General features: G+C 39.3%; 1 protein-coding gene across 15 annotated transcripts in view; it reads left to right on the plus strand.

The window, feature by feature from the left end:
- The window catches only part of DOCK3 (dedicator of cytokinesis 3), a 657,203-nt gene that overhangs the window by 518,883 nt on the left and 112,254 nt on the right, over positions 1 to 26,066 (plus strand). For all 15 annotated transcript variants that reach the window (XM_058288315.2, XM_058288314.1, XM_058288308.2 and 12 more), the window contains exons 16-22: positions 472 to 634; positions 1,172 to 1,278; positions 1,806 to 1,977; positions 2,364 to 2,461; positions 18,470 to 18,553; positions 19,594 to 19,694; positions 20,802 to 20,883. In XM_058288315.2, the coding sequence (XP_058144298.1) occupies positions 472 to 634; positions 1,172 to 1,278; positions 1,806 to 1,977; positions 2,364 to 2,461; positions 18,470 to 18,553; positions 19,594 to 19,694; positions 20,802 to 20,883 (807 nt within the window). The remainder of the gene's footprint in view (positions 1 to 471; positions 635 to 1,171; positions 1,279 to 1,805; positions 1,978 to 2,363; positions 2,462 to 18,469; positions 18,554 to 19,593; positions 19,695 to 20,801; positions 20,884 to 26,066) is intronic.

The raw sequence follows: 26,066 nt of genomic DNA on the forward strand, positions 1-26,066 counted from the left end.
ACCAGTATGTGTGACTAATTCTGCCCTAAGGAAAACAAGGAGCATTGGTGATTGCCGGTTCCTTACACCATTTACACACTTGTTTCCAAAAGAATTAAATTTAAGTCAAATTAATTTTCTTATCCCATGTATTTGGGCTGGTGGGAAAATAAGACATGCACACAGGAGAAAGTAAAGTGTCCTAGTGACAGAAATCCAAGAACTCCATCTGAAAAAGGAGTGTTTTTTTTTTGTTTTTTTTTTAAAGATTTATTTATTTATTTAATTTCCCCCTCTCCCCTGGTTGTCTGTTCTTGGTGTCTATTTGCTGCGTCTTGTTTCTTTGTCCGCTTCTGTTGTCGTCAGCGGCACGGGAAGTGTGGGCGGCGCCATTCCTGGGCAGGCTGCTCTCTCTTTTCACGCTGGGCGGCTTTCCTCACGGGCGCACTCCTTGCGCGTGGGACATCTTATTTTACTTCTCTTCTCTTCCAGGATTGTATAAGCTTGGGTTCGGGAGAGCCAAACAGGAGTTCCTACCACTCCTTCGTCCTCTACCACAGTAATAGTCCTCGCTGGGGAGAAATTATCAAATTACCTATCCCCATTGACCGATTCCGGGGCTCCCACCTGCGCTTTGAGTTCAGACATTGTTCCAGTAAGTGCAGCATCCCTCCACATTCCTCAAGGCTATGAACATAATGCTATCATCTTTCTACCCTTTTCTTTTCTGTAACAGAAATAAGAGGGTTCTTATTATTGGGGCAAGAAAATAAGGAATTGCCAGTAAATGGTTACTTAGGGATATGATATCATTTGTCTAATGGATTGTGAAAGTAGTGATTCCAAACTATAGAGTCTGAAATTGGCGCTCCAGGATTCTTAGGGTAGATAATTGCCAATGTCGTTCTCCTTTGGGTGTTTCTTTTGTATCAATTAAATTACTTCTTAAAGAGCCCTTGGTTTATGAAGACCAGCAATTTAGTTTCTATTTGAGTCAGGTAACCTGTGTACCTTGAGGTATAAATGGAAACTTGCCCAATACATTTCTCATCATTACTGCAGTCTGGTTGATTAATTAATGAGAGAAATAAAAAAAAAAGAGTATGCATAAGGAGCACAAGAGGAATTTCTGTTAAAAAGCAAAGTAGGAGGTAGTAGATACGAAACTACTAACACTTGGTTCTGATTGCAGCAAAGGACAAAGGAGAAAAAAAACTATTTGGCTTTGCATTCTCACCCTTGATGCGAGATGATGGCACCACCCTCTCAGACGATATCCATGAGCTCTATGTGTACAAGGTATGGGACCTGATTGTCTCTCACCTCCACCCCTCACCCTCCCAAGGCCACTCTCATACATGGTTCTCTGTCAGGTGGTTTTCATTTGGTAGGTCAGAAGATCCAGGATAGTGGGCCGGTGGGTGACAGCAGGACAGCTATGGACAAGCTTGTCATCTAAGTGCAGTGGCTTTACTTCCCACAAGTAAGGCCAATAGGCCTTTTGTTTCCCACATCCACTCAGATATCCATTATCAACTCCTCTATGCCACTGTGGCCTTGGGTAAGACATTCTGAGACCTGTTTGAGATCATGGTACTGTCAGTTATCAGAGCTTAGTTGCCACCTCATTGCCATGTTCTTTTCAAAAGTCACATAGGTGTTCTAGGGAGTTTCTAAACAGAACACACTCTTCCAAGAGGACCTGAGACTCAAAGTCCACCTTTAGGAAGAAGAGAGCAAGAGTCAATTAAGAAATTCCCTGGGGCCTGATTTTTGCACTTGGCAAAGCTCAGGAAACATTCTCTGTTCTCTGCTTTTGCCTACAGTGTGATGAGAATAGCACATTTAACAACCATGCTCTGTACCTGGGCCTGCCTTGCTGCAAAGAAGACTACAATGGCTGCCCTAACATCCCCTCCAGCCTCATCTTCCAGCGCAGCACCAAAGAGTCTTTCTCCATTTCCACTCAGCTCTCCTCCACTAAACTCACTCAAAATGGTAGGTGATGATGCCTGTAGGGTGATACCCTCCACTGTCCTTTGTTGCTAACTCCATTTTGCTGGTGTCATGTTAAGGGAGACAGCAATTATTGCTTCCTTCATGCCATAATAAGGGACTTTTTCCTTTTGAAGTTGAAGGAATCTCTTGGCAAAAGCAGGCTACAAGTTTTCCCTTGGTTCCAGCAACACCAGGATACATGTGGCAGGAAGTGTCATCTAGGTTCATACATATGTCTTTGGCCTTGATTTCAGCACTGAAGAGACAGCTAGTTGTGTTCTTCCAGATCCCACTTACCCTTGGCTGGGAAAATCTGAACCTCACTAGTCCTTGGGTTCACCATCTTTTGTGTTCAAGGTTCACCATTTTTTGTGCTTGCTTTCTAGTGGACCTTCTTGCTCTACTGAAGTGGAAGGCCTTCCCGGACCGGATCATGGACATTCTAGGGCGACTGCGGCATGTCAGTGGGGAAGAAATTGTTAAGGTGTGTCTTCCATGCAATTTGCACGTCCTGCCTGAGGAAGAATTTGGGCAGAAGGCCTTACCTGATTTAACCCTGATTTCTGCCAGTAAAGCCTCTAAGACCATTTCTTCAGATCTGTAATAGAGGGGTATGAATAAACTGTTGTTGTTTTTTTAATTTGCTTCTTTTTTAAGAGTGGATATCAGGTCAGATATTAATGACCTTTTAAAACCATATTTAAGTTAAGAGCCCTATTCTTTTTTCTACTTGTTTATCTTCCAGAAAGCAAAGGGATAATTAAAGGGGAGTGGTGAAAGTGTTCTCTAAGAGACAATCCCATGTTTTATGCTGCCTACATTCCTTTAGGTCTCCTCTCCCTTCCTTAGGTCTCTTTCTCATCTTCCTTACTTTGTAACTATAGTTCATAGTTTACATTAGGGTTCTCTATTTGTGTTGTACCGTTCTATGGATTGTTTATTAAATTTTTATTCTAGTATCATACACAGCCTAAACTTTCCCCTTTAAGTACTTTGAGTAAAAAGCACATTCAACTAAATAATTCAGTGATATTAAATTACACATGTAATGTGCTACCGTCACCACTGTCCATTACCAAAAATTTTCTATCACCTCAAACAGAAACTTTGTACCAATTAAACGTTTACCCATTCCCTACTCCATCCTGGCACCTGGTAACCTGTATACTAGTTTCTGATTGTATGAGTTTGCTTAAGAGAGTATTTCTCTTTCTTGTCTGGCTCATTTCACTCAATATGATGTTTCAAAATTTATTGGTGTTATTGCATGTATCTGAACTTCACTCCTTTTTACAGCTAAATATTATTCCATTGTATTTATATACCATGTTTTGTTTGCACATTCACTTGGGTTACCTCCATCTTTTTGGCAATTGTAAATAATGCTGTGATGAACATCAACGTGAAAATAAATGTTTGAGTCCTTGCTTTCATTTCTTTTGTGTGTATATCTAGAAGTCAGATTGCCAGGTCACAGGGTAATTCTAGACTTAAGTTATTGAGGAACCACCAGAGTTTTCTACAGTGGCTGCACCATTTTTACATTCTCACCAACAATGAATGAGTGTTCCTATTTCTCCTTATCCTCTCCACACTTATTTTGTTGTTTTTTTAGCACTTTTTTTTTTATTCGAGAAGTTGTGGATTTACAGAACAATCATGCGTAAAATACAGGATTCCTGTATACTACGTCACCAACAACAACTTGCATTGGTGTGAAACATTTGTTAAAATTGATGATAGCACATTTTTATAATTTTAGTGTTAATTAAAGGCCATGGTTTACCTTAGGTAACAATTTTTTTTTTACTTTTTATTTTATTTTACTTTTTAAATTTTTTAAAAAAATTTTTCAAAGATTTATTTTATTTCTCCCCCTCCCCCCTCCATTCACCCTGTTATCTGCTCTCTGTGTCCATTTGATGTGTGTTCTTCTCTGTCTGCGTGTATTCTCATTAGGCAGCCCTTGGAACCGATCCTGGGACCTTCTGGAGTGGGAGAGACACAACTACTCTCTTGCACCACCTCAACTTCCTGTTCTGCTCCATCTTATTTTCTCTCCTCTTTGTCTCTTGTTGTGTCATCTTGCTACACCAGCTCTCCACGTTGGCCGGCACTCCTGCATGGGGAAGCTTTCCCACACTAGGCAGCCCTCCTGCATGGGGTGACATTCCCGCATGGGCTGGCACTCTGTGTGTTCCAATTTGCCGCATGGGCTAGCTTGCCCTCACCAGGAGGCCCTTGGCATCAAATTCTGGACCTCCTACATGGTAGACAGGAGCCCAGGTGGTTGAGCCTCATCCATTTCCCATTCTTTTTAGATAGTAGCCATGCTAGTGGATGTGAAATGGTATCTCATGGCTCTGGTTTACATTTCCTTAGTGATTGATAATGTTGAGCACATTTTCAAGTGCTTTGTGACCATTTGTATATCTTTTCTGGACAAATGCCTATTTCAAGTCTTTTGTCCATTTTTAATTGAGTTCATCTTTTTATTTTTGAGTTGTAGGATTTTTAAATATGTTGAATATTAAATCCTTATTGGGTTTTTGGTTTCCAAATATTTTCTCCCATTCTATAAGTTGTCTTTTTCCTTTCATGATGAAGTTCTTTGATGCACAAGTTTTTAATTTTGATGAAGTCCCATTTATCTGTTATCTCTTCTGTTGCTCATGCTTTAGTATAAGTTTAAGACACTGTTGTCTAATACAAGGTCCTGAAGATGCTCTTCTATGTTTTCTTCTAGGAATTTTAGAGTTTCAATTCTTGTATTTAGGTGTATGATCCATTTTCAGTTAATTTTTATAAATGGTATGAGGTAAGGGTCCAACATTGATTCTTTCAAGATTTATTTATTTATGATTATTCTCCCTCCTTTGTTGTTTGCACTTGCTATCTGCTCTGTATTTGTTGTGGCTCTCTGTGTCTGCTCATCTTTTTTAGAAGGCCCGGGAACCAAACCCAGGACCTCCCATGTGGGAGGGAAGCACCAAATCCCTTGAGCCATATCTATTCCCTGCTTGTTTTGTCATCTCATGTCAGCCCGTTGCATCAGCTCACTGTCTTGTTCATCTTTTAGAAGACCCCGGGAACCAAACCCAGGACCTCCCATGTGGGAGGGAAGCACCAAATCCCTTGAGCCGTATCTACTCCCTGCTTGTTATATCATCTCATGTCAGCACATTGCGTCAGCTCACTGTCTTGTTCTTCATCTTTTAGGAGGCACTGGGAACCAAACCCGGGACCTCCCATGTGGTAAGAAGATGCCCAGCTGCTTGAGCCACATCCCCCAACTTTCTTTCTTTTGCATATGGATATCAGTTTTCCTAGCACCATTTGTTGGAAGAGATTATTCTTTCTCCATTGAGTGGTCTTGGCACCCTTTTCAAAAATTAAATCAGATTGATAGATTGATTTCTGAATGCTCAGTCTGAGTCCATTGCTCAATATGTCTGTCCTTGTACCAGTACCATGCTGTTTTGATTTCTCCAGCTATGTAATAAGTTTTAAAAATCATGGAGTGTGAGTCCTCCAATTTGTTCTTCTTTTACAAGATGGTTTTATCAGTTCAGGTCCCATTACCCTTCCATATCAAATTTTTTAAAAGATTTGTTTTTATTTATTTCTCCTCACCCTCTCGTTGTGTGCACTTGCTGTGTCTGTTCATCTTCCTTGTTTCTTTAGGAGGCACTGGATACCAAACCCTGGACTCCGGTGTGGGAGGGACACACCCAATTGCTTGAGCCACCTCTGTTCCCTGCTTTATTGTATCTCTCATAATGTTTTTCTTCCTGTGTCTCTTGTTGTGTCATCTTGTTGCATCCACTTGCCACACCTGCACATCATGGTAGCTCTCTGTCTTGCTCATCTTCTTTAGGAGGCACCGGGAACCTCTACTCCCTGCTTTTGTTGTGTCTCTCATTATGTTTTTTCTTCTTGTGTCTCTGTTGCATCATCTTGTTATGTCACCTTGCCATGCATGCCTGTTGCACCAGCTCGCTGTCTTCTTTAGAAGGCACCTGGAACTGAACCAGGGACCTCCCATATGGTAGGCAGGAGCTCACTTGCTTGAGACACATCCGCTTCCCCCTTCATATCAGTTTGATGATTGGCTTTTCCATTTCTACAGAGAAGACTATTGGAATTTTGATCAGGATTGTGTTGAATCTGTAATTCACTTTGGGTAGAATTGACATCTTAACAATAGTCCTCCAATATATCCTTCCATTTATTTAGGTCTTCTTTGATTTCTTTTAGCAATGTTTTATAGTTTTCCATGTATCAGTCCTTTATACTGGTTAAACTTATTCCTAGATATTTGATTGTTTTAGTTGCTGTTGTAAATGGGATTTTATTCTTGATTTCCTCTTCAGAATTTTACATTACCAGTGTACAAAAACACTACTGATTTTTGTATGTTCACCTTGTATCCCTCACTTTGCTGAATTCATTTACTGCCTTTATTAGCTTTCTTGTGGATCTTTCGGAATTTTCTATTTATAGAATCATATCATCTATGTCTATCTTTATATAATAGGGAAAATTTTACTTCTTCCTTTCCAATTTGTATGCCTTTTATTTCTTTTTCTTGCTTAACTGCTCCAGCTAGAACTTCCAGTACAACACTGAACAGTAGTGGTAATAATGGGCATCCTTTTCTTGTTACTGATCTTAGGGGGAAAGCTTTCAGTATTTAACCATTGAGTATGATGTTAGCTGAGGGTTCTTCATATATGCTCTTTATAATGTTGAGGACGTTTCTTTCTATTCCTAGTTGGTAGTTTGAGTCTTTTGTGGATCCCAGAAAATTATGTTCTTATACTGGTCCATTCCTGTGTGTGTGAGACCCTTTGATTGAATTGGAGTCAGTTGAGGGCCATTTGATTGGATTGCTTCACTGGGGCATAGCACAGGGTGAGTCTTAGTCCTCTTGCTGTAGTCCTTTATAAATGGGAGAGAGAAAGCCACAAAAACAGAGACACCCAGAAGCTGAAAGAGAAGGCCCCAGGAGCTAGAAGCTGAAATCAATGGAACACAGAAGCTGAGAAGAATCACTAAGCCAGAAGCTGATAGTAGTGAGTCTGGAAGAGAGAGAGCAGACTAAGCAGATGCAGCTATGTGCCTGATCACCCATAGCTGCAGCTTGGGGAGAAAACATCTGATGATGCCTTGATTTGGACACTTTCATGGCCTTGGAACTGTAAGCTTATAAGTAATAAATCCCCATTATAAAAGCTAACCTGTCTCTGGTATATTGCCTTGGTAGGCTTTAGCAAACTAAAACAGAATTGGTATAAAGAGAGTGGTGTGTTGCTATGCACATACCAAAAAAGTTTAAAAGGGCTGCTTTTAAAATGGATATGGAGAGGATTCAGGAAGAATTTGAGATGTTTGATAGAAAAGGCCTAGACTACTTTGAAGAGACTTATTGATAGAAATACAAATTCTAAAGATACTTCTGATAAGGCCTGAGATAGAAATGATGACTGTGTCATTGAAAACTGGAAGGAAGGCAATCCTTGTTTTAAAGTGGCAGAGAACTTGGCAAAATTAACTCCTCATGTCATGTGGAAGGGAGAATTTCATGTGTTGAGCTCAGTTATTTAGCTGAAGAGATTTCCAAACTAAATGTGGAAAGTGTGGCCTGTCTTCTCTTTGTAACTTAAAATAAAATAGAGGAAAGAGATAAGCTGAGAACTGAATTCCTAGACACAAAGAAAGCAGAAATTGATGGTTTGGAAAATTCCGAGCTTCCAGAAAGCTCAGAGAATAGTGCTCCATGTGAGGGTTAAACTGAACTTGGAACCAGCCAGTCATTTCAGTGTAGGTCAGGATTGGAAATGCAGTTATTCAGGAAGAATCTTAGGGAAGTCATATTGTCTGATAGCTTGGACCCCTGTTTCCTTCATGTGAAACCAACAGATTTTTTTTGCAAGACCTATGTGAATGGAACCACTGCCAGCCTGAATTAAAAGGGACAGAAAAGGGACAGATTGAAGGAAAAAAATAACTTCAAAGGGAGTACTGTGGAAGACGAGGTCTGGACTGAAGATATCTTTTTGGGCCCAGAGAGCAAACCCATCCATGTATGTGGAAAGGGTGAGTATGCCTTGGCACTTGAAAAGGGCAGCCCTTCTGCCCCATTGCTCAGGGAATGTTACCACCCCAGATTTCAGAGACAGTGGAGCACAGTCTCCAGGACTGGGGAGACTTTGGCCACCAGCCCACTGTTCTGAGGGGGTTGAGTCTGTGCCTAGAGATTGGGGAGAGTCTGGCTGTCACCTCAGTGTTCTTCAGAGGGAGGGGCCTAGAGTTTGATTGCCACCCCACTGCTCTAAGGGAGTTGAGGCTGTGCCCTGGAGATTGGGGAGAGTCTGGCCAGCACCCCGGTGTTCTCCGAGGGTGGGGCCTGGAGTTCTCCCACCACCCCAATGCTTGATGAGGGTAGAACTGAGAACGTGACTACTGGGCAAGCCCTTGAAAAGGGTGGAACTGCCGATCTCTTGGGCCCGGAGGAGAAGAAACCATGATTCAATAAATGACTTTCAGACTTTGAAATCTAATGAATTTATGCCCTGCAGGTTTTCAAAATTGTTTGGAACCCATGGCCTCTGTTTTCTTTCCAGTTTATCCCTATGGCAATGGGAATGTTTATCCTGTGACTGCCCCTCCTTTGTATAGTGGAAGGAGATAACTTGTTTTCTAAGTTTCACAGGTCCACAGTCTGAGGGAAATTTTGTGCCAAGACAAACAACATGTCTATAAGGGACTTTTTTTTAAGGTACCTGGGGCCAGGGTTTGAACCCGGGACCTTATATACAGGAAGCCACCACTCAACCACTGAGCCACATTGGCTCCTCTAAGTTGTTTTTTTTTTTTCATTATGTTTTGCTTGTTGTTTGTTTTTGTTTATTTTAAAGGAGGCATTGGGAACTGAACCAAGGACTTCCCATGTCAGAAGCAGGCACTCAACTGCTTAAGTCCATCTCTTCCCTATATAACCAACTTTGATGAGACTTGCACTTAATGCTGTTATTGAAATGATTTAAGACTTTTGAAGTATTGTGATATAATGAATGTATTTTCCTTACAGAAAGAAAATGTATTTGGGGGATCCAGAGGATGGAATGTGGTAGTTTGAGTCTTTTGTGAACCCCAGAAAATTATGTTCTTAGTCCATTCCTGTGGGTGTTGGACACTTTGATTGGGTTGGATTCACTTGAGGGCCATTTGATTGGATTGCTTCACTGGGGTGTACCCCAGGATGGGTCTTGGTCCTCTTGCTGGAATCCTTTTTAAGTGGGAGAGAGGAGGCCACAAAAACAGAGTAACGTCCAGAAGAAAAGAGAGAAGGCCCCAGGAGCAAGAAACTAAAATCAAAGGAACAGAGATGCTGAGAGGAGCATTGAAGCCAGAAGCTGAAAGCAGTAAGCCTGGAGGAGAGGACTGGGGAGAGACAAGCAGGTGCTGCTGTGTGCCTGATTGCCTACAGCAGTAGCTCAGAGAGAAAGCATCTCCTGATGATGGCTTGATTTGGACACTTTCATGGCCTTGGAACTATAAGCTTGTAAGTTAATAAGTCCCCATTAGAAAAGCAAACCCATATCTGATAATATTGCCTTGGCAGGCTTTAGCAAACAAAACAACATAGTTTTCGGGGTGTTTTTATCAAGAAAGGGTGCTGGATTTTGTCACATAGCTTTTCTGCATCATTTGAGGTGATCATGTGTTGTTTTTTTCTCCCTTTGTCTATTAATGTGGTATATTACATTAATTGATTTTCTTATGTTGAACCACCCTTGTATACTTGAGATAAATCCTACTTGATCATAGTGTATAATTTGGTATATTACATTAATTGATTTTCTTATGTTGAACCACCCTTGTATACTTGAGATCAATCCTACTTGATCATGGTGTATAATTCTTTTACTCTGCTGTTGGATTCAGTTTGCTAGTGTTTTGTTGAGGATTTTCACACTTATGTTCATATAAGAGATAATTGCATGTTTCTTTATGTTATCTTTTTTCCCTTCAAACTTTATTTCAAAATCAAAAAATAAAATAACAGACAAAAGGCAGCTCAAAAAGTGCATTCATCACCCCCAAAAGTTTTAGAACAATTTCATTACTCCAAAAGAAGAACTCCCATCCCTTAGCAGTCACTTCTCAATCCCTCTGTCCTTCCCCAGCCCTACATAACCGCTAATCTAATTTCATCTTTATAAACTGATTTATATTTACATTTTGTATAAGTGGAGTGATACAATATGTTGTACTTTGTGTCTGGTTTCTTTCACTTACCATAATGGTTATTTCTGTCTGATACTAACATCTTGTATTAACATACATTTGTTCAGTTTGAAAGAAAAATGGTCTTGTATATGCAATTATACCCAGCCATGTTCTTAGCTCTATGCTCATATTCATATTTCACATGCAGTTTTACTGTGCTATACAGTCTCATGTTACATATTTTAGCTTTCCTTTTAGCAGTATACATGACCTTAGATTTCCCTTTAAAACCGTTATGCCCATATAATAATACTGTTAGTTACAAATATTATGTTGGCCTTTTACCTTTTTTATTCATTTCCAAAAATTAACATACATCCTTTTTACCAATTCTGCACAAGTTAACTCTTAGCTTTCCATTCCCTAACCTCATTCTATTTTCAGTGACCTGTATTCAATTTATTAACCCCGTGAGATTACACAATATAGTTAATTCATAGTAGCACAATCATACAGTATTTCTCCCTTTTTGTCTGGCTTGCTTCACTCAACATAATGTCCTCCAGTTTCAACCATGTTGTCATATGCTTTATGACTTCATCTTTTCTTACAGCTGCAGAACTGCATAATATTCCATTATGTGAATACATTACAGTTTGTTCATCCATTTTTAGTTTGATTAGACACCTGGGTTGTTTCTATCTTTTGGCCATCATGAATAATGCCGCTGTGAACATCAGTGTGCAGATGTCTGTTGGTGTCACTGCTCTCAGTTTTTCTGGGTGTATACCCGGTACTGGTATTGCAGGGTCGTGTGACAAATGTATATTCAGATTCTTTAGGAACTGCCAAACAGTCCTCCACAATGGCTATACCATTCTACATTCCCACCAACAGTGAATAAAAATTCCTCTCTCTCCACATCCTCTCTAACACTTGTAGTTCTCTGTTTTTTTAATAGTGGCCATTCTAATAAGTATTGAAATGATATCTAATTATAGCTTTGATTTGCATTTACCTAATCCTAGTAATGTTGAACATTTTTCATGTGGTTTTTTTGCCATTTGTTTTTCTTCTTTAGAAAAATGTCTATTCAGGTCTTTTCCCCATTTTTTAAATTATTTTTTTAGGAGGTACCAGGGATCACTACCACCACACTGAGTTATACCCTCTCCCCTTCTCCACCCCCCCTTTTTTTGTGTGTGTGTGTGAGGTTCTAGGGCCAGGGACGTGAACCTGGGACCTCGCATGTGGAAAGCCAGCACTCAACCACTGAGCCACACTGGTTCCCTGGAGTTGTTTTGTTGTTGTTGTTGTTGTTGCCTTTTGCCCATTTTTTATTTGTTTATTTGTTAGGAGGCATCAGGAACTTAAACCAGGACCTCCCATGTGAGAAGCAGGTGCTCAAGAGCTTGAGCCACATACACTCTCCTTCCGCATTTTTTAATTGGGAAAATTTGTTTTTTTATTGTTGAGTTGTAGAATCTCTATATATCATGGATATTAGACCCTTGACAGATGTGTGATTTCTAAATATTTTTTCCCATTGAGAAGTCTGCCTTTTTACCCTCTTCATAAAGTCCTTTGAGGTGCAGAAATGTTTAATTTTGCAGAGGTCCCATTTATCTATTTTTTCTTTTGTTGCTCATGCTTTGGGTGTAAGGTTTAAGAGGCCCCCATCTACTACAAGTTCCTGTAGATTTTTCCGTACATTATTTTCTAGTTTTATGGTCCTTGATTTTATGATTAGGTCTTTGGTGCATTTTTAGTTGATTCCTGTATGGAAGTGAGATAGGGGTCCTGTTTTATTCTTTTGTTTATGGATATCCAGTTCTCCCAACAGCATTTATTGAAAAGACTATTCTGTGCCAGAACAGTTGGACTTAGAAGACTTATTGAAAATCAGTTGACCATAGCGATGAGGGTCTGTTTCTAAACTCTCAATTCAATTTATTGATGAATGTGTCTGTCTTTATGCCAATACCATGCTGTTTTGACCACTGTAGCTTTATAATACACTCCAAGTCAGGGAACATGAGTCTTCCAACTTTGCTCTTCTTTTTTTAGGATATTTTTGTCTATTCAGAGCCCCTTTTTCTTCCAAATAAATTTGGTAATTGGCTTTTCTATTTCTGTAATGTAAGCTGTTAGACTTTTGACTGGTATTGTGTTGAAACTGCAAATCAGTTTGGGTAGGGTTGACATCTTCATGATGTTTAGTCTTCCAATCCATGAACCTGGAATGTACTTCCATTTGTTTAGGTCTTCTTTGATTTCTTTAAGCAGTGTTTTTTAGTTTCCTGAATACAGATCCTTATTAACATTCTTGGTTAAATTAATTCCTAGATATTTGAGTCTTTTTGTTGCTATTGTAAATGAAATTTTTTATTGATTTCTGCCTCGGCTTGCTCATTACTAGTGTATAAAAATACTGCTGATTTTTGCATGTTGTTCTTGTATGCTATCACTTAACTGAACTCATTTATTCTAGTAGTTTTGTTGTAGATATTTCAGGATTTTCTAAATATAAGATCCTGTTGACAGTGCACCCCTGGCGGTCCTGTGAATCTGTCTCTTGTGTCAACAGTATTCGAATGGGACAGACATGGGGGCTATTTCCCATACCTCTTCAGCGTCATCCACCTTCCACCTGCTTCTCCAGTTGTAACCTTCGGAACCAACTTCTTGGCCATCCCTGCTTCCGGGACCAGCTAATACCATTTTTTTGTAGTGAGCTCCTCATTGTCAGCCAACCATGACCTTCCAGATCCATCAGAATTATTCTGAAGTGGAGGCCTCTGTTAACCGCCTAGTCAACCTGCAACTGCAGGCCTCCTTCACCTCCCTTTCTCTGGGCTACTACTTGTACCGCGACAATGTGACCCTGAAAGGGTGTGGACCACTTCTTCTGTGAGTTGGCAAAGGAGAAGCATGAGGGTGCCAAGTGTCTCTTGAAGATGCAAAACCAGTGCAGTGGCTGTGCCCTCTTCCAGCATTTGCAGAAGCCTTCCAAAGATGAGTGGGGTAAAACCCTAGACACCATGGAAACTGCCCTTGGCCTGGAGAAGAACCTGAATCAGGCCCTTTTAGATCTGTATGCCCTGGGATCTGCCAACACAGACCCCCATCTCTGTGGCTTCCTAGAGGAGGTGGTGAAACTGATCAAGAAGATAGGTGACCGCCTGACCAACCTCCGCAGGCTGGCTGACCCGTAGTCTAGCTGGTTGGGCAAGTATCTCTTCGAAAGGCTCACCCTCGGGCATGACTAGGAGCCTCCAGAGCCCAGAGGCCATGGGGTAGGGGGAACTCCCTCTATTCCTCCTGGAATCCAGGCTTCTGCCTGAGCCCCTCCAGCCAGGAGGCATCTTTCTAACTGCCATCTTGTACAATCTAACAAGCCTGAACCAAATGTAAACAATAAAGTTTTTTTGCAGCAAAAAAAGTCACATCATATGCAAATAGAGTTTTACTTCCTCTTTTCCAATTTGGATGCCTTTTATTTCTTTTTCTTGCCTAATTGCTCTAGCAAGAATTTGTAGGACAATGTTGAGTAACAGTGATGACCCTGGGCATCCTTGTCTTATTCCCAATCTTAAAGGGAAAACTTTTAACCTTTTACCATTAAATAATATGTTACCTGTGGGATTTACATATATGCTCTTTATTATGTTGAGGAACTTTCTTTCTATACTTATCTTCTAAAGCATTTTTGTCAAGAAATGAGACTGGATTTTGTCCAGTGCCTTTTCTGTATCAATTGAGATGATCATGTGATTTTTTTCCCCTCAATTTGTTAATGTGGTGTATTACATTAAATTATTTTCTTATGTTGAACCACCCTTGCATATCAGGAATTAAACCCACCTGATCATGATATATTATTGTTTGTGTGTGCTTTTGGATTCAATTTTAAGTATTTTGTTTAGAATTTTTGCATCTATGTTCATTAGAGAGATTGATCTATAATTTTCTTTTCTTGTATCTTTTTTTTTTTTTTTTGGCTGACAGAACTTTATTGTTAAACTTCACTGCCACTTAATGGCAACTGCACATCTTGCTGGCTCTGTGTGCTGTCTCCTGGAAACAGTACAGCAGACAAGGCCCCTGGACAGTGCCCATTCCCACACCCAGCAGAACCTTTCTTATAGTATCCTTCTCTGGCTTTGATATTAGGGATATTAGCTTCATAAAATGTGTTGGGTAGTTTTCCCTTGTTTACGATTTTGTGGCAGAGTTAAACAGGATTAGTATTAATTATTCTTGAAATGTTTGGTAGAAGTCACCTGTGAAGCCATCTGGTCCTGGATTTTCTTTATTGGGAGATTTCTGATGACTGATTCAATTTCTTTGCTTTCAATGGGTTTGAGTCCCTGTATTTCTTGTAGAGTCAGTGTAGGTTGTGCATTTCTAGGAATTTGTCCATTTCATCTATGTTGTCTTATTTTGTTGGCATACAGTTTCTCATAATATCCTCTTATCTTTATTTCTTTGGGGTCAGTCATAATGTCCCCCTTTCATTACTGATTTTATTTATTTGCATCTTCTCTCTTTTTTTCTTTGTTAGTCTTTCTAAGGATTTATCAATTTTGATTTTCTCAAAAAAACAGCTTTTTGTTTTCTTGATTTTCTCTATTGTTTTTTTCTTCTCGTTTATTTCTGCTCTAATCTTTATTATTTCTTTCCCTCAGCTTGCTTTTGGGATTGGTTTGCTGTTCTTTTTCTAGTTTCTCCCATTCGGTTATTTCTTTGATTTTAGATCTTTCTTTTTCAAAATAGGCATTTAGGGATATAAATTTCCCTCTCAGCACTGCCTTTGCTGTATCCTGTAAGTTGATATATTGTGTTCTCATTTACAATTGTCTCGAGATACCTCCTAATTTCTCTTGCAGTTTCCTCTTTGACCCATTGGTTGTTTTTGAGTGTGTTGTTTAGCCTCCATATATTTGCAAATTTCCCTCTTTCCCACCTTTTATTGATTTCCAGCTTCATTCCATTATAATAAGAGAAGGTACTTTGTATAATTTTAGTCTTCTTGAATTTATTGAGAATTGTCTTGTGGCCCAGCATGTAGTCTATCCTGGAAAAGATCCATGAACACTTGAAATGAATGATTACCTGCTGATTTGGAGTGCAATATTCTGTATATGTCTGTCAGGTCCAGCTCATTTATCATATTGTTCAAGTTCTCTGTTTCTTGTTGATCTTCTGTCTAGTTGTTTATCTATGTGAGTAGTATGGTGAAGTCTCCAACTATTATTGTAGATCTGTCTATTTCTCCTTTCAGTTTTGCCAGAGTTTGCCTCTTGTATTTTGTGGCACTCTGGTTAGGTGCATAGATATTATTTTGTCCATCTTTTTACCTTTTTGGTTACCTTTTCTGATATTCTTCACTTCTACACTCTCCTCTAAGCCTCTCTCTTTGTCTTTTCTTTTCTGTCTGCAGAGCTTCCTTTAGTGTTTCCTGCTGAGCTGATTTCCTGATTATTATAAATTCTCTTAGTTTCTATTTATCTGTGAATATTTTAAGGTCCCCATCATACTTGAAGGACAGTTTTGTCATATGAAGAACTCCTGGCAGTTTTTCAGTACCGCAATTATATCATACCACTGCCTTCTTTGCCCCCATGGTTTCTGAAATGAGATCCATTCTAAATCTTGTTGGACATCTGCTGTATGTGATGTTTTGCTTTTTCCTTGCTGCTTTCAGAATTTTCTCTTTATCTTTGGCATTTGGAATTCTGTGTATTATGTGTTGGGGTAGATCTGTTTGGATTTATTCTAATTGGAGTATGTACTTCCTGGTTAGGTATATTCATGTCTTTTGTGAGAGTTGGGAAATTTTTGGCCATCGTTTCCTTATGTACTCTTCTACCATATTCCCTTCTCGTCTCCTTCTGGAGCTCCCATAACACATATGTTGGTGTACTTCTTTTTATCTTTCAACTCACTGTGGCCCTGCTCAAATGTTTTCCATTCTTTTGTTTCTCTGTTCTTCTTTCTCTTAAATATCAGTTGTGCTTTCCTCTGCAAAGAAGGTTATTGAAATTGTTAATGGGATTGCATTCAATCTGTAAACCACTTTGGGTAGAATTGGTATTTTAACAATATAGTAAGTTTTCCAATCCTTGAACACAGGATATTTTTCCATTTATTTAGGTCTTCTTTAATTCCTTTCAGCAATAATTTGTAGTCTTCAAGGATGTCCTTTACATCCTTGGTAAAATTTCTTTCTAGATATTTTTTATTCTTTTAGTTGATATTGTAATTTGAATTGTCTTATTGATTTTCTTTTCTGAGTATTTCTTGCCAGTATATAGAAATACCCACAGATTTTAGGGTGTTGATCTTGTACCCCACCATTTTGCTAAATTTATTTTTTTAGTTCTAGTAGATTCTTTAGGGTTTTCTATATATAGGGTCATGTCTTCTATGATTATAGATGGTTTTGCTTCTTCCTTACCAATTTGGATGCCTTTTATTTCTTTTTCTTGCCTAATTTCTCGAGCTGAATGTCCGGTGTAATGTTGGTGAGCGTGGTGAAAACAGACATCCTATTCTTATTCCTGATCTTAAGGGGAAAGTCTTCATTCCTTCACCATTGACTATGATGCTGGTTGTGGATTTTTCATTAATGCCCTTCATCATGTTGAGGAAGTTCTCCATGTATTTTTGTGGTATTTGTTTATCAGATAGACAGTAACTCTATCTTCTGTAGGGCTTCTCTGCTCTGTAAAGAATATTTGCCCACCTGCTTTCATTCAGGAATACTCCCAGGCACTGTCTGATGGTGAAAGCTCAGCCAGTGATTCCCACCCAATGGACTAGATATACCTAGGAAACTGGAAGTACTTTTGGTAATGAACAGAAACAATGGGATACAGGATAGGGGTTAAATCTTAAGAGGGCATTCTGTATGTCAGTGAGTACTCTTAGATTCACTATTGCACATATCAAATTAATTAGGACAGATGCACTATATTTTTATTTTACAGCTTCACTGACTCAGTAATGCACAACAAAGTGTTTCAAACTAAACAATTTAAAGTTTGTATATCACTGTGTACTTTTATGAAGTTAATAAAAATATTTTGATTGTTTTAATCAATTAAATTTTTTACTCAATTGATAAGATTGTCATAAATTTTTTTAAAACTCTGCAAACTAGCTAATACTGATTTTAGAAACTTAAGATAATTCTTACTGAGGGCATTTTTTCCTTGTAAACGTATTTTAGAAATCAGCTAGTAGGCAGACAATATACTGAGAAGTCTGCTGTCTTTTTGAGGTTGAGTTGTCATATTCCTGACGTTCCACTAGCATTTATGGTTTTAGCATCAATAATTTATCTAAAGCTCACCAAAAGAGAAGGTGTGACATTTTGAAATTTTTTAATAATTTTTGTTGGAAAATTTCAACATATACAAAAGTAGACAGACTAGTATGAACCTACATATACAAACCATCCCAACTAACAATGACCATCAACCTGTAGCCTATCCTGCCTCATCAAAACCCCATACACCCCTTCCACTTTGCTATTTTGAAATAAAGACATTGTATCATTTAATTTGGGTTTTGACCAGCAGAATGTAAGGTTGATACTTAAAGACTGAGCACTCATCAGCATTTATTACTTTCTCTTTCTTGGCTTTTGCATCCCAGAAAAAGAAAGACACATTTTCAAAAAATAAAGAGTTAAATGAACAAACAAAAATCTGCCAGATCTTTTAGCATCATTGACAACACTCTCCCTCCTTTGAAATCCTAATCCTTAGACCAAAAAAATAGTCTCTGTCGGTACGTGCTGATTTGCCACATCCTTCTCCACATGTCCTCCATACCTAGGCTATATAAGGAATAAGGGGACTTCTTAACTTTGGGGACTCCTAAGAAAGTGATCTCTTTTTCTCAAAATGAAATTGGCATAAGAGTCACTTAAACTGCCTTCGTTTCAAAATTGCTACTCTGCATGGATGGCCTTTGTTTCTAGGTAATTGCTCTTTCCTTAGAACTTTAACACCCCGTAGGAAGAACTTCCCTAGGTCTCCCTCAGGGCCCTTGGGGCTATAAGTAAACACTCCATATGCTCCGAGTTTTCCTCTGCTAAGTGGGGGAGAAGTACTAGATTATTTTTAAGTGGTGGTTTGAAATCCTAGAAGATCTTTTACTTTGTTTATTGGGAGCTCAATGCATTGTTATATGGAGGTTTGACTATGTGTGCAAGGTCCTCAGAACTCTGCTTTTTATGCTGTTTCAGTTTCTACAGGACATCTTAGATACGCTCTTCGTGATTTTGGATGAAAATACAGAGAAATATGGCCTGCTGGTTTTTCAGTCTCTGGTATGTCTCACCCTTCCAGAATTTCTTTCTTTCTTATTTCTTTTGCATATTTTAAAAACCTAATGGAAGCAATTTATTAAAGTGAATCAGCACAAGGTATAGCTATTTCCAATGGAAACAGGGCTGAGAAATATCACCCAAGAAAGAGAAACCAATGAAATTACCAGGCCAACACCTACAAGATAAAAGTTCACCATGGTCAGATCGAGACCTTGTCTTTGCAGTCCTAGACACTCAATCTCATCAGTATAGCAGGGTTGCCTGGCCCCTGATATAGTGACCTGCACCAACAAAGGGCCCAGAGACTCATAAAGAAAACCACATGGCCCATATTTTCACTTAAAAAAACGACTCACTCATCCTGGTTTGAGCTTTGCATCTTCTTTCTTGATGCAGTTGTTAGGGAATCAGAGCCTCAGAGGTTAGTTAAAGAGAACTGTCAGTCATATGTATGTTTAGTGCATTTTGCTTGGTATATTCAGTCCCAAATGAGGGCTGTATATTTAAGGAGAACCAGATACTCTAGTGCTCTTGATAGATGGGAGGTAGAGACAAGAATTGGAATGGACACTTACACAGTTTGTCTCTCTGGCTTTCCTTTTTCCTTGTTTTCCTGGCTGGCTATCCTCATTTTTGAAAAACACAGTCTTTTTACTGGATTGATTTGGCTTAGAGGAAAATCTTTTTTCTCTTTTCCAAGTTGTCAGGGGCACCTCAGTGTTTCTGCCACCTACACAAGCATTGTTTTACCTTCCTCTGGTCCATACTGCATCACTTAGCATTATTGTAAAAGAGAGGCTAGAGTATCACAAGCATAGACTGATGAGTCCCAGGTCTCCTTTGGAAGGTTTTCGGGTGGTAGGAATAGAACAGACAAGTCAGAAATATAGGCATAATGAACTATTACATTCACTCTTTATGGGGAACTCTAGAGAAAATACAGTTTGTCATTCCTTAAAGAAGCAAGAGCTTCTATTTCCTGCTGGGGAGAGGTCTGAGGCCTTCAGTGAACCTGGTGGCCTGCCCTCCATCTCTCCCAGGTATTCATCATTAACCTGCTCCGAGACATCAAATATTTTCACTTCCGACCTGTGATGGACACATATATCCAGAAGCACTTTGCTGGAGCCCTGGCATACAAGTAAGTTGCATTTCATAGCATTGCTAAAGTCTTGTATTTGAACATAAAGCCTTTTTAAAAAGTTCAGGGCAACTACCATTCAGCTGACATTTAAAACCATAGTATCCTAAATAGTTGCCATATTCTTCTTTCTAAGAAATTATGGCAAACCTGCTAAAAATAAGTGTTGCTTTTTTGCATGAGAATCATGAATTGCTAAATATAGCATCCACAAATAAATGTCAAAGCAAATAAAGACAGTCCATAAAAAAGATAATTAAATAGTAAGTAAATATGTAAAACACAGGTTATCTAAGACCATTAAAGCAATAAGAAATCACGATTTTCTCCTATGGAGTTAGCACCAATATTTGAAAGCATAAATCTGAAAGTGGTGAGGTATAAAGTCAATGGAACTCTGATACTTTCATGTTACTTTGGAGTACAGGCACTATGTTTTGCACTGTACATTAGTATTCATGGTGACTTTGAGGTAGTTCTGTTATTTCTTCCCTATTTTAAATGAGGAAAATGAAGCACAGGGAGGTTAAATAACTTGCCCAAGGACATAGCTCTGGAAACTGATAGGTCCCAGATGTGAACCCTGCTATCTGACCAGGGCCTCTACTTTTGATCTCTATGTTCAATTGCCATGTTAAAGTGTACAAACCTTCTGTCCCACTATACCCATTCCACTCAGGAGACTCGGTCCTAAGGAAGTAGAAAAGGGGATGAAGTGGGTTGTAGGGGGATAGTATATCTTTATTCAGAGCCTGCTCTTTGCTAGTCATTTTTATAGGTCTGGAGATACAGAAATTTAAAACAAAATAAAAATATCCAGTCCAAGTCTTTAGATAAACTTTCTTGTAAATGAAGGAGAAATGTATGTTGCGGAGAATGGAGAAGGTGATTGTAATTGATAATCAAAATATGACAACTCTTTATAAGCAAAGGGATGTTATCTGCTCTCAGGTGACTCGAAGGTTCCATGGCTGTAATAAATCCATCACTCCATTCTGACTCATCAGCAAGATATTATTTCCTTTGTGTCTAATACAGGACTAAGGACTTTTCAGGCTGATTGCTTTTGGAATAAAATGGGGTTTCTGGGATTGTTCTCTTTCCCAGGGAGCTCATCCGCTGTTTGAAATGGTACATGGACTGCTCAGCAGAACTGATTCGGCAGGATCACATTCAGGAAGCCATGAGGGTAATGTACTGAGCTTGCCATACATAAGAGGACTACCACTGAAGTGAAGTATGAATAATATCAATGTTATCGTGTGCAGGACAGTTGTAGACATCCCAGGATATTTGCCTCCTTTCGGGAATGACCACCTTGATCCACATAATGCCCTTTTCTTCATCTTGATTTCCCCCGAAGACCTTTATTTCTGATAATTTTATCCTAAAGCAAAGATGTTGAGCACATGGCTCCTGCCCATCCTCCTCTGGCTGATTTTACCAATACAGTCAGCCCTCCTTTCCACAAACTAAAGTAGCATAACTTAGAAAAGCTATGTATATCAATTGGTGGCAACATTGATTAGAATTAAGGTCTTCCAATACTTCTCCCTTCTCCAATAGTTACTAAAAATTGTTTTTTAGAACTATTTTAAGTAAAAAAGTTGAGTGAATGTACTGTATGTCTAGAAGAAGAGCATCTTAAAACCTTGGATCCTCCATTGTTGAGTCATCCATGGTTTGGACCATTGGCAGCACCCATATTTGGACAGATTTAGTGACAAGGCAGCCCTTTGCATTTCTGGGCAGCTCTAGGTGACTCAGTGATTGTCCTTATGAGTTAATGTCACTTTCTGGTCATTTCAGGTCATGGCTACTGCTTCTGCTCTCTGAAACCACCAGAAAGTTGACCCCTCTTTTGCTCTATAGTCTTCTGGGTAGCTATTTGAAGAAAGCTATTGTGTCCTCTGGAAACTCATTTAAAGCAAGTCTGTGCTTTCTTTCTGTCGTCGTCTTGTTTTATACTTGGGTTACTTTTTAAAAAAACATGTTTCTTCATCTTTTCTAGTTAGCAATAAAAGAGGAATGGCAGCCCAGTAGTTAAGATTTTTTCCTGTTCTTTTAATATCACATCATCTGCTCTAAGCACTAAGCTTTTGTTTTTGTTTTTCTTGTCTTATGGTACAGGTATAACAGACGTTTGCCCAAGCATCATCAGATTGCAGGAACAAACTAAAATCTTAGGTCTCTGTTTCTCCTGCCTCTTCTTTGCATATACCAGTTTCATTTCTGTCCCTCTCCATATAATGTGTCTACTGAGCAGTCAGCCTCTATGATGGGTGCTAAGATGAATAAGTCTAGCCCATTCCCTTGAAGAACACATCCCAGAATCTAAGGAGACGCAAATGCAGAGCAGTGTGCTGTGAGGGAAGGACCTGAGTTTCATTCTTCTCTGAACCCCAGTACCCGTCAGATGCCCCATACAATGTTTGAGGGGAGAAAAGTTGAGTTAAATTGTAAAAGATTATAAAGGAAAAAAAAAAAAAGGTTCTATGTGAGTCCATAAGTTAATTGCTTAAGGATGGTGAATGGAAAAGACATCATGAGGGAAGTATCTTTCTCCTGTTTCATTCAGTCAGCGTAGTTTGATACCTGCCACTGTGTTAGTGACTGAGGATTCAGTGGGGACCCAAGCAGAAAAGTTTGTATCTTCATAGCACTCCATTCAAGTGGGGGAAAGATAGACAGTAAACACATCAAACAGGTGAATGTGTGTATAATCTTGTTCTTGGGAAGGTATAAGCATACCATTAAACATAGAAACTATTAAGGAAAATATTTTTTTAAATTATGTTGGTTAGGGATACATATTTGGTGAACTAAAGAAAACAAAAATATGACTACTGTAAAAAAATCAAGTGGGGACTTTTTTTTTTAAGATTTATTTTTTATTTATTTCTCTCCCCTTCCCCCTGCCCCCCCCCCCCCCCACACACCATTGTCTGCTGTCTTGTGTCCATTTGCTGTGTGTTCTTCTGTGTCTGCTCTCATTCTTGTCAGTGCCACCAGGAATCTGTGTCTCTCTTTTTGTTCTGTCATCTTCCTGCGTCAGCTCTCCATGTGTACAGCACCACTCCTGGCAGGCTGCTCTTTTTTCACTCAGGGCGGCTTTCCTTTTGGGGCGCAGTCCTTGCATGTAGGGCTCCCCTATGCGGGGGACACCCCTATGTGGCACAGGACTCCTTGTGCTCATCAGCCCTGTATGTGGGCCAGCTCACCACACAGGTCAGAAGGTCCTGGGTTTGAACCCTGGACCTCCCATGTGGTAGGCGGATGCTCTATCAATTGAGCCAAATCCGCTTCCCCAAGTGGGGACTTTTAGGGGAGGAAGAGAGTGAGAGCATGTGGTGCTGGCAATATCCTATTTCTTCACTAGGTGGTGGTAAAATAGAAACTCACTTTCTAAGTATTTAACTATATGTTTTGCACATTTTCTTGCATATGTCATATTTCACAATGAAAACGTTAGTGTTTGTGTGTGTGTGTGTATATGTAAATGCATATTTAAAATAAATTCTGGGTAGGAAAGATCTTGGGTTTTCAAGGAACCTAAGTGCTGATGTGACTAAAGCAGAGACTTTCAAACATTAGATTGGAATTGGGAAGTGACAAAAATGGAAGACTGAGGATAGTTCCAAGGAGTCTGATTAGGTCACCCAGTTTGATGTCAGTACCATTTACAGAGGTACAGAATCCCTGGAGAAGATCAGGTTTGAGAGAGGAGAAGGAAAGCTTCCAATTGGGGGACTACTTTTCTGAGGTGCTTTCATACTTGTTCTGGAATTTTAGAGTTGTTCTGTTAAGTATCCAATATCAAGATTTTGTTTTTCCATTTTCCCCTTCTTCAGATTTTGGTTTACAGGTCATCTTGACCTAACTAGTAAGTCTCCAGCCAGTTGTGCTTTTATCTGTCTTCGCAGGATGCGCTTTGCTTCTGGCCTGGTTTCTCTTATTTTGGTGTCATAAACTGTGAACCAAGAAACCCTATCCTCTTATACTGCAGTGGTGTCTTGCTACTCATGTTCCATCTCTTCCTTTCACTTTGAGTCTTGACTTTTAAAAAGAAGTTCTATGCAGAAGAAGAAGATGAAAATGAAAATAAAGAGTCCTTTATTTTCTTCTTTGGTCATATTATTTGCTCCCTGCAGTGGGTGTCATTGGTGAATTTGAGAATAGCTCTTGGCAAGGTGTTCTTAAAAGGTGGCACAGTTTTCGCTGCTGAGCTGCATCAGGTGCTTAGCATGGAGCCAGGAGGAGGAAAGAGAGGGACAACAGATCTCCTTCATTGTAACAGCTTTTAGGCTCTCCTTTCCTTTCAGGTTTATTAAGAGCAAGAACAGGCAGCCACTTGAGCAACAGTTCAGTGCTCCATTGTCTCCACACAGGGTTGGGAGTGCCCTTGAACTTTGAACAAATTACATAGGATCCACCCCTCACCTTCTATCCCATTCCTCTGCCCCTACCCTCTTTCTGCAGTTGAGTGTGTGAGATAAAAATTAAGGGAAGTGGAGAAGGGGGAAACTGGGTGATGATGGATGATTGGAGTGGACTTCTTTTCCTTGGCATGATGTCTTTTACACCAGCCTTGTGTTTCTCTGTGAAGTATTTTTTTTTTTTTTGGAATCTAATGGAGTAACTAAGCCCTTATGCCCAGAAGATTTGAGTGACTGTACTGTCTGATTCTGCCTCTCACTCAAACTGGTAGATGTTTCAAGCCACTAAATACATACCTCATAGTAGCTGTTTCAAACTGGAAAAAAAAAAAAAAAGGAAACAGTGATGAGGAAAACATTTTCCTTTTTAAAATTAGAGAAGTATATAGCACATACCTAGATTTGCCCACCTCTCAGTGTCCTAAGATTATGGTATTTTTAAAATTTAGTTTCCTGTCCTTATTTTCAGAGTTCTCCATAAGAGCTATCCTTTCTGCTCCTTCCTGGGCTTAGACATATGACAGTAAGGTGCTCAACAGGCTCATGTTCTATTCATGTGCATGCCATGTTTTTGGTGAATCTTTCAAGCTCTTTAGCATACTTTTTTTTTCTTAAAAAATTTATCAAAGTATAACATTCATATGTAACATACATAAACAATAAGTGTATGGTAAAAGTTGTGAACTTAACAAAACAGACACGCGTAACATCGTACAGGCTCTTTCATAGTTTGTTAGCAATGTTCACAGTGATGAAGGGTGTTGGTAATGGGTGAGGTATGGGAGCCCTGTAGCATGCTTTTCTTTTTTCTACATGACTTAAATTAGAAAGTCATCCTGACTTCTGTAGTCTGATCTCAGGAGGAACCATTACGTCCTTTACCTGTAAGAATTCATGGTGCCAGTAGACATTGACAATGTCCCTCCTTTGTCCTCAGCCAAGCCTAGCAAGGCATCTTAGTTGTACAAAATGAAAATGCCCAAAGGGGAAGGTTAGACCTGCTGCCTAGTAAGTGGTTTGGGAAGTATATACTCTATTTTTCTTATTCTGATAGAAAATACCTCCTACTTCAGTGATTTCAAATGCCATACCTAATAAATGAAGCTAGGCTTCTGACTATATATTTTCTCCTCTACAGACCTGAAGAGTCACCACATTATAGGCATCATAATGTCTATATGTGATCCAGCCAGCCAGGGTCTGCATTTAGAAACTAACAGACTTTCTGCAGACCAGGCATTAAAAGGCCTGGAATGGAGGTTGTAGCATTTATGGAGATGAGTCCACACACTGTTATTTCCTTCTACAGAATCTTCTGGAAGACACATTTTTCTAAACTAGCATTCCCCAGTGCCAGCAGAGTTTTTTGTGTGCCACAAAATATTAAGTTTTCCTTTGCCAAACCTTTTGACAGATGACTACATCATAAAAGGTAGCTTGGGAATTGTTTCCTTTTATATATTTTAAGCAACTGAACTCCATTTGTTTCGTCTCTGGATAATTTTCTCCCCAGTTTCTCTGCCCTTCCAATGTCTGATAAATCGGTGGGATTTCTTTGATTAGAAAACACAGTCTTGGGTCTTAAATTTGTTCTCTTAAAAGAGATACTCTGCTCATAAGCATGGGCCGACTTGTAATGACTCTTCATCCCATACCATTTTATGGGAGCTTTGTCCTCTGTATTGTTTGCATACTTTTTATGGCAAGTGTCCTGGTTGGGGTGGGGTAGAAGTGGGGTAGCTGCTGTGCAAACTGAGGCAAATTTTCTCCAGACTTCTGTGAACCCTCATGAGAAAGCAGGCACTGTGTCAGGCCCAGCTATATCTCAGTGGTACTGAAGACTACATAAAGGAGTCTTCCTTTTTAGAATAAATTCAAAATTTATTCAAAGGCAATATATTATTGCCTTTGGGGCCACTTATTTCCAGACCTAGAA

The sequence above is a fragment of the Dasypus novemcinctus genome, chromosome 26, assembly GCF_030445035.2.
Source record: "Dasypus novemcinctus isolate mDasNov1 chromosome 26, mDasNov1.1.hap2, whole genome shotgun sequence".
In the NCBI taxonomy this organism is placed as follows: Eukaryota; Metazoa; Chordata; class Mammalia; order Cingulata; family Dasypodidae; genus Dasypus; species Dasypus novemcinctus.